The sequence below is a fragment of the Salvelinus fontinalis genome, chromosome 29, assembly GCF_029448725.1.
Source record: "Salvelinus fontinalis isolate EN_2023a chromosome 29, ASM2944872v1, whole genome shotgun sequence".
Taxonomy (NCBI): Eukaryota; Metazoa; Chordata; class Actinopteri; order Salmoniformes; family Salmonidae; genus Salvelinus; species Salvelinus fontinalis.
The window spans coordinates 23,164,574-23,177,523 of NC_074693.1; the positions used below are offsets into that span (position 1 = coordinate 23,164,574).

Below are 12,950 nucleotides of genomic sequence, written 5' to 3' on the forward strand. Positions count from 1 at the left end.
GTTATCTGTTGCAAAACATTTGCTATGGTGTATCATAATGAATAGGACCCTGATCCATAGTAGTGAACAGTGTTTCTCTCATAGACATACAACATACGCCTCACCTCTTCTCTCTCGTTGACTCCAATTCCTTATTGCTGCACAACCAATGGGATTTCAGTGTGGTATGATGTTCAATGTCAACAGGGCATTAAGGCTGTGTTCATTTTTTTGCACAACAGATATTTCCTTATTAGCCAGAGAATACGGTTTTAGCCATACGATGACAATATTCCTGAGTTGAATTTGAATTATGGAAATTATGTGAAACTCTTGATACCAGATTATTTAATCTAGTTTTGCTTGAAACTGATCACATCTGTTTTCATTTACTACAGATGCATTGCAATTAGAAAATGCAAGGTTTTGATGTGACTAAATACTTATTTATTATTATTTGTCAAGAAAGCAAATACCAGGTTAAATGACTGTCATCCTCTTCTGAATGTAAAGGCTGATCAGAGTCAATGTGATTGTTGGTGTAACCTTTTTTATTTTTATTTAACCTTTATTTAACCTTTATTTAACTAGGCAAGTCAGTTAAGAACAACTTCTTATTTACAATGACGGCCTACTCCGGCCAAACCCTGACGACACTGGGCCAATTGTGCACCGCCCTATGGGACTCCCAATCACGGCTGGATGTGATGTAGTCTGGATTCAAACCAGGTACTGCAGTGACATCTCTTGTACTGTGATGCAGTGTCTTAGACCACTGCGCCACTCGGGAGCCCCAACCTTGTAGAGATAGTATCAACATTGAAAATATTATAATACGCAATAAAGAACAACTAACATAATGGCGTTTATATGCATTAGACATGTTTACTTTAATATGCATCATAGATGTGAAATGGTCAAGAAATCAGAAGCTTACTACTGAATATATCTGTCTGTATGTCACAGTCATAAATGTTTCACCAGCGAACAGTACTGTAACTCCATATGTGAATGGTACTATATCTGGTTATAGCTCTGCTAAGCAAAGAATATGACTAATTTTAATTAAGATTTCATGTTTCAAATGAACTGGCAAACAAAAGCACACCAAAGTATTCTTTTTGTGGAATCGAAGGAATCGTCACATACAGGAATCGAAGGAATCGTCACATACAGGAATCGAAGGAATCGTCACATACAGGAATCGAAGGAATCGTCACATACAGAAATCGAAGGAATCGTCACATACAGGAATCGTCACATACAGGAATCGTTTCCTGTATGTGTTACCAGGATGTGGTCTCCTCTGCTGGTCATGGCTGCTACATGCATTATCAGTTCACAGTAATGATCTAACTCCTTAGTCTTGAGTGTAAACTATATTTAAATGTGTTTGTAATGGCCTTAGAATCATATATTGCATGTGTCTTCATTGACCGACGCTGGAAATAACTCATGAGGAAAACATATATATATTATATGCATACTATTAATCAACAACCTGATGATTTGAGTAGTCTCAAATGTGAAAGTGCAGCTGTACAATGAACAATTCTTAAGGAATCAAACTAAGTATATATTAAAGCTATGCATTTGACCTTTGTTGTTCGTATGACTAATTGTTGCAGTGGACTTAGCCCAATGTGGTACTGTTAGAGCATTTTGTTCTGATACTTCAACCATCCTGTAATTCAGAGGTAAGATATTAACAAGGACAAACACACCAGGAAGATTGTTTGTATTCATCTCAGTGTCCATGTTTGATTCTGGTTCTCATGGAAATAGAACATGACATGTAGAATATGGTTTACTACTGTATAATTAATACAGTGCATTATGTGGTTTTCTACTGTATAATTAATACAGTACATTATATATGGTTTACTACTGTATAATTAATACAGTACATTATCATGCAAGCTAAAAAAACATCAGGCACAAGCTTATTTGAACTGCAATACTGAACATTTATTTCTACAGGATCTCAAATAACCCTGTATCTTATCATTCGCAAATTATAAACATCACTTCCTACAAGATAGTTTAATACTTCTGAAAACTGGTGAAGGATGTCCCTGAAGCTCAGAGACAGACGAATCCATGTTTTTTGACATATTATCACGTAAACAATACAAGAATACTGACTTTCAAAAATAGTGTAGCCCGTCAGGAAGAGACCAAGCTCACCTGGTAGCTACAAACTGTACAAGTCCCTGTGATGGTGTGTTTCATCCTTTTGGTGAAGGCACAAGACTCTCCTGTGGTGTCCACTCTGTCTCTTCTGAACACTCCCCCACACATGCTTCCTCAGGGCATGGGGGAGTGTCTCTGAGTCGGGGGAAGAGGGGGAGCCCTTGTCTGGGACAACAAAACAATGAATAAAGACAGACAAACAGATGATTCAGCAGACAATGGAAACTACATGAAGATTTGATCAACTGAAAAGATGTTCACGCTTACGGAGCATAATATAATGACTGAAAAACTGAGCCGTCTCGCTTTATGCTCCAAAATTCAATCAAGGTGATAGGGCACCACAAAAAGGATATGATGAGAAAATGAGGAAGCAGCACAAACCCTGCCCAGCCCTGTCCTACCCTGACCTACCCATATACCTACCCAGCCTCCCCACCCCTACCCAGCTCTACCCATCCTTACCCATCCCTACCCTACCTCAACACTACCCAGTCCTACCGAGCTCTACTCAACACTACCCAGCCCTACTCAACACTACCCAGTCCTACCCAGCCCTACTCAACACTACCCAGTCCTACCCAGCCCTACTCAACACTACCCTGCCCTACTCAACACTACCCAGTCCTACCCAGCCCTACTCAACACTACCCAGTCCTACTCAACACTACCCAGTCCTACCCAGCCCTACTCAACACTACCCAGTCCTACTCAACACTACCCAGTCCTACCCAGCCCTACTCAACACTACCCAGCACTACTCAACACTACCCAGTCCTACCCAGCCCTACTCAACACTACCCAGCCCTACTCAACACTACCCAGTCCTACCCAGCCCTACTCAACACTACCCAGTCCTACCCAGCCCTACTCAACACTACCCAGTCCTACCCAGCCCTACTCAACACTACCCAGTCCTACCCAGCCCTACTCAACACTACCCAGTCCTACCCAGCCATACTCAACACTACCCAATCCAACCCAGCCCTACTCAACACTACCCAGCCCTACTCAACACTACCCAGTCCTACCCAGCCCTACTCAACACTACCCAGTCCTACCCAGCACTACTCAACACTACCCAGTCCTACCCAGCCCTACTCAACACTACCCAGTCCTACCCAGCCCTACTCAACACTACCCAGTCCTACCAAGCTCTACTCAACACTACCCAGTCCTACCCAGCACTACTCAACACTAACCAGTCCTACCCAGCCCTACTCAACACTACCCAGTCCTACCCAGCCCTACTCAACACTACCCAGTCCTACCCAGCCCTACTCAACACTACCCAGTCCTACCCAGCCCTACTCAACACTACCCAGCCCTACTCAACACTACCCAGTCCTACCAAGCCCTAGTCAACACTACCCAGTCCTACCAAGCTCTACTCAACACTACCCAGTCCTACCCAGCCCTACTCAACACTACCCAGTCCTACCCAGCCCTACTCAACACTACCCAGTCCTACCAAGCTCTACTCAACACTACCCAGTCCTACCCAGCACTACTCAACACTAACCAGTCCTACCCAGCACTACTCAACACTACCCAGTCCTACCAAGCTCTACTCAACACTACCCAGCCCTACCCAGCCCTACTCAACACTACCCAGCCCTATCCAGTCCTACCCAGTCCTACCATTTCCTACACAACCCTACCCAGCCCTAGCCAAACCTTCCCAGTCTTACCCAGTCTTACCCATCCCTCCCCAGCCCTACCCTACCCACCCCTACCCACCCTGACCTACCCAGCCCCTCACTACCCATCCCTACCCACCCTACCCAGCCCTAGTCTAGTCTACATACCGGTCGTATTCTTCTGGCTGAGAGGTCAGGTGAGCTGTGTGTGCTACCTCCACTCTCTGAGAGGATATGAGAGAAAACAAGACCAGATACACAGTGTTCAGAGAAAAGAAAAGGAACAAAACAGTGTATGTACTGTACATTGTTAATGAAGACTACTGGGTTTCTAACAGTGTATGTACTGTACATTGTTAATGAAGACTACTGGGTTTCTAACAGTGTATGTACTGTACATTGTTAATGAAGACTACTGGGTTTCTAACAGTGTATGTACTGTACATTGTTAATGAAGACTACTGGGTTTCTAACAGTGTATGTACTGTACATTGTTAATGAAGACTACTGGGTTTCTAACAGTGTATGTACTGTACATTGTTAATGAAGACTACTGGGTTTCTAACAGTGTATGTACTGTACATTGTTAATGAAGACTACTGGGTTTCTAACAGTGTATGTACTGTACATTGTTAATGAAGACTACTGGGTTTCTAACAGTGTATGTACTGTACATTGTTAATGAAGACTACTGGGTTTCTAACAGTGTATGTACTGTACATTGTTAATGAAGACTACTGGGTTTCTAACAGTGTATGTACTGTACATTGTTAATGAAGACTACTGGGTTTCTAACAGTGTGTGTACTGTACATTGTTAATGAAGACTACTGGGTTTCTAACAGTGTATGTACTGTACATTGTTAATGAAGACTACTGGGTTTCTAACAGTGTATGTACTGTACATTGTTAATGAAGACTACTGGGTTTCTAACAGTGTATGTACTGTACATTGTTAATGAAGACTACTGGGTTTCTAACAGTGTATGTACTGTACATTGTTAATGAAGACTACTGGGTTTCTAACAGTGTATGTACTGTACATTGTTAATGAAGACTACGGGGTTTCTAACAGTGTATGTACTGTACATTGTTAATGAAGACTACTGGGTTTCTAACAGTGTATGTACTGTACATTGTTAATGAAGACTACTGGGTTTCTAACAGTGTATGTACTGTACATTGTTAATGAAGACTACTGGGTTTCTAACAGTGTATGTACTGTACATTGTTAATGAAGACTACTGGGTTTCTAACAGTGTGTGTACTGTACATTGTTAATGAAGACTACTGGGTTTCTAACAGTGTATGTACTGTACATTGTTAATGAAGACTACTGGGTTTCTAACAGTGTGTGTACTGTACATTGTTAATGAAGACTACTGGGTTTCTAACAGTGTATGTACTGTACATTGTTAATGAAGACTACTGGGTTTCTAACAGTGTGTGTACTGTACATCGGGTTTCTATGATGACTGAGAGTTAATCCCCACCTGCCCTGCTGTCTGACAGGCTCTGTGTTTTCAGTGAGAAAGAAGCCTGCAACCTGTCCTCCGGGTCCTTAGGGGGCGTACTGTTTACAGACCAGGACCCAGGGCCAGATGAGAAGCAGAGGAGACTGCAGGGGGTTCCAGAAATAGGGATTGGTGGAGAGAATGGAGGAAGAGTAGGGGTGGGAAGGCTCTGCAGAATGAAATGTAGAAACAATGGGAATTGAGATCATGAAAATAATAGTAATCCCCTTGAGAATGCAGAGTTTTTTTAACAGACTCCAAATTCTATCTGCAGAGTTGAATCTTCTATCACTTGACTAGTCTTATGGAATGTGTTGTACAGTATTATACCACAAGGTGGCACACTTCACAACTAGACCTCATCCATACTGTATGTTCAAAGCTTTCTTTCTCATCCCTCCATGTGTGTTTTGAGTCCAGGTACATTTGACAACAAAGTGTCATTCAGAGGGTTAACCAGATCTCTCACCTCCTCTTCCTCTTCCTCCCCGTCTCCCAGCAGCTCCACTACCAGAGAAGGAAAGACCCCCACGCGTCCGTCCAGCTCTCCCTCCCAGAAGCCGTCGTCCACCTCCCCCTGGCGGCAGCGCAGCAGCCTAATGACCGCCCCTTCTGGGAAGGACAGCTCCTCTGGACCCTGGCCCTGGTACTCATACAGAGCCCGTGCCAGACCTGCACCACAGAACAGACCAGACCAGAACCAAACACACAGACATCAGACTGGTTCTCAAACAGAGCCCGTGCCAGACCTGCACCACAGAACAGACCAGACCAGAACCAAACACACAGACATCAGACTGGTACTCAAACAGAGCCCGTGCCAAACCTGCACCACAGAACAGACCAGACCAGAACCAAACACACAGACATCAGACTGGTACTCAAACAGAGCCCGTCCCAGACCTGCACCACAGAACAGACCAGACCAGAACCAAACACACAGACATCAGACTGGTACTCAAACAGAGCCCGTCCCAGACCTGCACCACAGAACAGAACAGACCAGAACCAAACACACAGACATCAGACTGGTACTCAAACAGAGCCCGTCCCAGACCTGCACCACAGAACAGACCAGACCAGAACCAAACACACAGACATCAGACTGGTACTCAAACAGAGCCCGTGCCAGATATGCGTCACAGAACAGACTCAGACAAGTCAGTAATACATGGGTAATGTAACGGTAGTCCTCCTCCTCTTCAACCGAAAAGGAGGAGTAGTGAGGGAACCAAGGCGCAGCGGGTTGTGTACACATAATTTATTTAAAGACAAGACGAAAAAACACGAACTTCACTATAACTAACAAAACAACAAACGGAGTAGACAGACCTGGACGACGAACTTACATTAAACACGAAGAACGCACGAACAGGGAAAATAGACTACACAAAATGACGATGTACAAAAACAAACCGAACAGTCCCGTATGGTGTGACAAACACTGACACAGGAGACAACCACCCACAACGAACACTGTGAAACAACCTACCTAAATATGACTCTCAATTAGAGGAACGCCAAACATCTAATTAAGAGCCATACCAGGCAACCCTAAACCAACATAGAAACAGACAACATAGAATGCCCACCCAACCTCACGTCCTGACCAACTAACACATACAACAAACTAACAGAAATAGGTCAGAAACGTGACAGGTAAACGTTGTCTACATTACTAATGATTAACAAGATGGTGACACAGTTATATCAATGACGGCTTGAACTTGGAATTTGGCCACTTGTCCAAATGGTATCAATCATGTCACAAACATTCAGAGGTGGGAGAGAAGCTTTCTGGTTAGTGATGATTCTTAAGACAGAAGAGATCCTACTAACCCCCAGAGTGAGGGGAGCGGCCCTGCTGCCTCTTGGAATGTTGTGATGAGGAGCCGGAACTGTTGAAAGACCAGTCCAGCTCGGGACAAGGGAAGCCCTGCGCCAGGCAGACAGAGGAGCCCTCTCCTGGTGACCACAGGAACTGCAGGTACCTCTCGGGGACGTAGCCAACCTGGCCTGCTGCATTACGTGCCTGGAGAGGAGTACACAGTCAGTGAGTGTCAATAACATGGCTTTAGGGATAGTATATGCAGGGACAGTTGGACTTCATAGATGTGTTAATTAAGAAGATAGTATTATAGCCATTCAATTATGGAGTCTCGTTGGGTCAATTATAGAGTCTCGTTGGGTCAATTATAGAGTCTCGTTGGGTCAATTATGGAGTCTCGTTGGGTCAATTATAGAGTCTCGTTGGGTCAATTATAGAGTCTCGTTGGGACAATTATGGAGTCTCGTTGGGTCAATTATAGAGTCTCGTTGGGTCAATTATAGAGTCTCGTTGGGTCAATTATAGAGTCTCGTTGGGTCAATTATAGAGTCTCGTTGGGTCAATTATAGAGTCTCGTTGGGTCAATTATGGAGTCTCGTTGGGTCAATTATAGAGTCTCGTTGGGTCAATTGCAACCAACAGGCTTAATGCGCAGCTGTAGGTTGGCGCTGGATTTCTTAAAACAATACTAATGGGAGATTACGTGCACCAGCGTGTTAAAACAAACTTGCTTGCAACCAAAAAGCCACAAGAATAAACCAGAAGATCAGTTGATCTCCCGTTGTTACTGTGTCAAATGAGTTAGATACCGCACAGCTGGGTCTAGGTTCTCTACTCCAGGCCCCAATTAAATATCGACCTATCAGGAACATTGAAAATAGCAAAGCTGGTAATGAATCAATATTTATTGTAAGAATATACACTAGAATATACACATTATTGTTGTCTATCAACAATGACAAGCCACCGGGGTCTGACAATCTGGATGGAAAATTACTGAGGATAATAGCAGACAATATTGCCACTCCTATTTGCCACATCTTCAATTTAAGCCTACTAGAAAGTGTGTGCCCTCAGGACTGGAGGGAAGCTAAAGTCATTCCGCTACCCAAGAATAGTAAAGACCCCTTTACAGGCTCAAATAGCTGACCAATCAGCCTGTTACCAACCCTTAGTAAACTTCTGGAAAAAATTGTGTTTGACCAGATACAATGCTATTTCACAGTAAACAAATTGACAACAGACTTTCAGCATGCTTATAGTGAAGGACACTCAACAAGCATAGCACTTACACAAATGACTGATGATTGGCTGAGAGAAATTGATGATAAAATGATTGTGGGGGCTGTCTTGTTTGACTTCAGTGCAGCTTTTGAAATTATTGATCATTGTCTACTGCTGGAAAAACATATGTGTTAGGTCTTTACACCCCCTGCTATAATGTGGATAAAAAGTTACTTGTCTAACAGGTGTTATTTAATAGAAGCCTCTCAAACATAATCCAGGTAGAATCAGGAATTCCCCAGAGTAGCTGTTTAGGCCCCTTGCTCTTTCCAATTTTTACTAACAACATGCCACCGACTTTGAGTAAAGCCAGAGTGTCTATGTATGTGGATGACTTAACACTATACACGTCAGCTACTACAGCGACTGAAATGACTGCAACACTCAACAAAGAGCTGCAGTTAGTTTCAGAATGGGTGGCAATGAATACATTAGCCCTAAATATTTCTAAAACTAAAAGCATAATAATAAATCATGTGGAAATTGAGCAAGTTGAGATGACTAAACTGCTTGGAGTAACTCTGGATTGTAAAATGTCATGGTCAAAACATGTTGATACAACAGTAGCTAAGATGGGAAAAGTCCATAATAAAGCACTGCTCTGCCTTCTAAACAACACTATCAACAAGGCAGGTCCTACAGGCCCTAGTTTCTAACTTCTTAACACTATCAACAAGGCAGGTCCTACAAGCCCTAGTTTCTACCTTCTTAACAACACTATCAACAAGGCAGGTCCTACAGGCCCTAGTTTTGTTGCACCTTGACTACTGTTCAGTCGTGTTGTTACGAGTCCCGCCGAGGATGGTGCCTCTTCCCGTTCGGGCGGCGCTCGGCGGTCGTCGTCTCCGGTCTACTAGCTGCCACCGATCCCCTTTTCTGTTTTCTTTTTAGTTGGTCTAATTTGTTTCACCTGTTGTGTGTTTAGGTTAGGGGTTATTTAAACCCAGTTTGCCCGCTCACTTTTGTGCGGGCTTGTTTTTCTGTTTCGTGTTTGTGGTGTGTATTAGTGGATTTTTGTGATTCAATTTACTTTGGACATTACTCTTTACGCGCCCAGTGTTTAGTGTGGCGTCAACGGATTGTAGGTGATTACTGTAAGGAAATAAATTCCACTCGTTGAAGATATTCCTGCTCTCTGCACCTGACTCTTATTTCCACCACTGGAATTGTTACACGTGTGGTCAGGTGCCACAAAAAAATTGCAATTGATTCAGAACAGGGCAGCACGGCTGGCCCTTGGATGTACTCAGAGAGCTAATATCAATAATATGCATGTCAATCTCTCCTGGCTCAAAGTGGAGGAGCGATTGACTTCATCACTACTTCTATTTATGAGAGGTATTGACATGTTGAATGCACCAAGCTTTCTGTTTGAACTACTGGCACACAGCTCGGACACCCATGTATATCCAACATGTCACAAGAGGTCACTTCACAGTCCCCAAGTCCAGAACAGACTATGGGAGGCATACAGTACTACATAGAGCCATGACTACATGGAACTCTATTCCATGTATCTAACTGATGTAAGCAGTAAAATTATATTTAAAAAACAGATTAAAAAAACACCTTATGGAACAGCGGGTACTGTGAAGCAACACAAACATAGGCACAGACTCATGCATACACACACACACGATAACATACATACTATACACACACATACACATGGATTTAGTACTGTAGATATGTGATGGTGGTGGAGTAGGGGCCTGCACACAGCGTGTTGTGAAATCTGTGAATGTATTGTAATGTTTAAAAAAAATTATAAACTGCCTTAATTTTGCTGGACTCCAGGAAGAGTAGTTGCTGCCTTGGCAGCAGCCAATGGGGATCCATAATAAATACAAATGAGCTATTTCAGCCACACCCATTGCTGACAGGTGTATAAAATTGAGCACACAGCCATGTAATCTCCATAGACAAACATTGGCAGTAGAATGGACTTACTGAAGATCTGTGACTTTCAATGTGCCACCTTCATAGGATGCCACCTTTCCAACAAGTCAGTTTGTAAAATGTATGTACTGCTGGAGCTGCCCTGGTCAATTGTAAGTGCTGTTATTGTGAAGTGGAAACGTCTAGGAGCAACAACGGCTCAGCGAAGTGGTAGGCCACACAAGCGCACAGAATGGGACTGCCAAGTGCTTAAGCACGTAGCGCGTAAAAATCGTCTGTCCTTGGTTGCAACATACACTAGCGAGTTCCAAACTGCCTCTGGAAGCAACGTTAGCACAAGAACTGTTCATCAGGAGCTTCATGAAATGGGTTTCCATGGCCGAGTAGCCGCACACAAGCCTAAGATCACCTTGCACAATGCCAAGGGCCGGCTGGAGTGGTGTAAAGCTAGCTCCCATTGGACTCTGGAGCAGTGGAAATGCATTCTCTGGAGTGATAAATCACGCTTCACCATCTGGCAGTCCAACGGACGAATCTGGGTTTGGCGCATGCCAGGAGAACGCTACCTGCCCCAATGCATGGTGCTAACTGTAAAGTTTGGTGGAGGAGGAATAATGGTCTGGGGCTGTTTTTCATGGTTCGGACTAGACGCCTCAGTTCTAGTGAAGGGAAATCTTAACGCTACAGCATACAATGACATTCTAGACGATTCTGTGCTTCCAACTTTGTGGCAACAGCTTGGGGGAAAGCCCTTTCCTGTTTCAGCATAACAATAACCCTGTGCACAAAGCAGCCTTCCCCCAAGGCCAGTCAAGTTCTTCCACACCGATCTCGTCAAACCATTTCTGTACGAACCTCGCTTTGTGCACAGGGGTACTGTAGAGTACAGTACAGTAAAGTACAATACATTATAGACATCTATGTTTGGGCTACATTATAATATAATCTGTAATTTTACATTTAGTATCCTTGATTAGACTATAATTTTATGAAAACATATATTATACTAACTCAATCATGATTGGCTTGATTTAGTTACCAATTTTAGAATGTGGATAGTTCAGGATACTTTATCTTCTGATAAAATGTGAATGTTAAATTGTCACCGAGGAATGATTGTTAAATAGTCAAATCTGTGCTTAGTCTGCTCAAATAGAAGGTTTAATTTATTCTGAAGATAATACCCACCAGAGGGCTAAATAGTCTTGAAAAATGTTGGCAGTAACCAGGACATAAAGTTAACACTTTTAGAGAGCGGTAACATGATGGCCAATAGTGGTTGTAGTTGAGATCAACTGTGTGGGATCTTATTAATGGTTTACAGAGAGCTCGCCTAATGTTGACAGTGCTTAATGTTGGTTGCAATTGACCCGTTATTTTTCACAACTGTTACGGATCACTAAAGATGAAGTTGAAGCGACATAATGCCTCTCTTTCTCAAACAGGAAGACCGGCAGTTTGTTTACTTTGTGCTTAGTAGAAACAGGAAGTGAGGAGACCACAGGCATTTGGTAGAGTGGGCAAACGCGTGGGAACAACTGCCTGCTACAGTAAATAGCACTGTTCCATGAGACAAAAGTGACATCCCAAATGGCACCCTATACCCTACATAGTTCACTGCTTTTGACCAGAGCCCTATGGAGCCTAAATATGGAATAGGGTGCCATTTGGGACGTAGACAGAAAGAAATCTGTCCTCATTTACCTTCAGCCAGTCCTCCATGTCTCCATCCTCTATCACCTGAAGCTCTTCTCCCTCTGTGATTGACAGCTCGTCTCCTTGGCAGGCCTGCAGGAAGATGGGCCAGCAAATTACACACAATAACAACTGAGAGGAAAATCCCATTCCTGTAATGTTGACATTTCTAAAATGTTAAGTCCTGATATTGTCACCTGATAGCTGTAGAGAACCATGCAAGCCAAGGGGTATCCACACGGCACCGAGCAGGAAGTTGAATCGATGAAAGTGTCACCATCTTCATCGTAGTCGTCGAAGTCTGTGAACTCAAACTCGTCCTCGGAGATATCTCCGTTGGACATGCGTGCCTCGCTCAGCCTCCTGTCCCGCTCCAGCTCCTCGTCTGCCTGGGTCATAGCACTGCTCATCCATGGCTCCACGTCCACCCCCGCCGACGCCAGCAGCGCCAGCCTGGACTCCGCCTTCACCCGGCTCACCTGGACACACACACACACACACACACACACACACACACACACACACACACACACACACACACACACACACACACACACACACACACACACACACACACACACCACTTACTACCACCTGTCACCCCTCCCACACGTCTCTCACAGGTACCTTGTACCAGATTACTTTTCCTCAATGTCATCCCTTTTACAGCCACAACTCAATGTAACACCTCAGACACTGTAACACCTCAGACACTGTACCACCTCACACACTATAACACCTCACACACTATAACACCTCAGACACTGTAACAACTTACACACTGTAACACCTCACACAATGTAACACCTCACACACTGTACCACCTCACACACTATAACACCTCAGACACTATAACACCTCACACACTGTAACACCTCAGACACTGTAACAGCTCACACACTGTAACAACTCACACACT

At 43.7% G+C, this 12,950-nt stretch overlaps 2 protein-coding genes across 4 annotated transcripts in view; one reads left to right on the top strand and one right to left on the bottom strand.

The window, feature by feature from the left end:
* LOC129827621 (uncharacterized protein DKFZp434B061-like) overlaps positions 1 to 1,576 on the top strand; it is a 25,813-nt gene extending 24,237 nt beyond the window's left edge. For all 3 annotated transcript variants that reach the window (XM_055888629.1, XM_055888628.1, XM_055888627.1), the window contains one exon: positions 1 to 1,576. This exon is cut by the window's left edge and continues 4,364 nt beyond it. The gene's annotated coding sequence lies outside the window, so the exon portion shown is untranslated.
* Positions 1,577 to 1,680: 104 nt separating this feature from the next.
* Positions 1,681 to 12,950, bottom strand: part of LOC129827620 (F-BAR and double SH3 domains protein 1-like) — a 31,821-nt gene continuing 20,551 nt past the window's right edge. The window contains exons 13-19 of the mRNA XM_055888625.1: positions 12,229 to 12,510; positions 12,041 to 12,124; positions 7,165 to 7,357; positions 5,795 to 5,997; positions 5,305 to 5,494; positions 3,981 to 4,036; positions 1,681 to 2,337 (exon numbers count right to left, since the gene is read on the bottom strand). Coding sequence (XP_055744600.1) covers positions 2,287 to 2,337; positions 3,981 to 4,036; positions 5,305 to 5,494; positions 5,795 to 5,997; positions 7,165 to 7,357; positions 12,041 to 12,124; positions 12,229 to 12,510 — 1,059 coding nt within the window. The 3' untranslated portion in view covers positions 1,681 to 2,286. The remainder of the gene's footprint in view (positions 2,338 to 3,980; positions 4,037 to 5,304; positions 5,495 to 5,794; positions 5,998 to 7,164; positions 7,358 to 12,040; positions 12,125 to 12,228; positions 12,511 to 12,950) is intronic.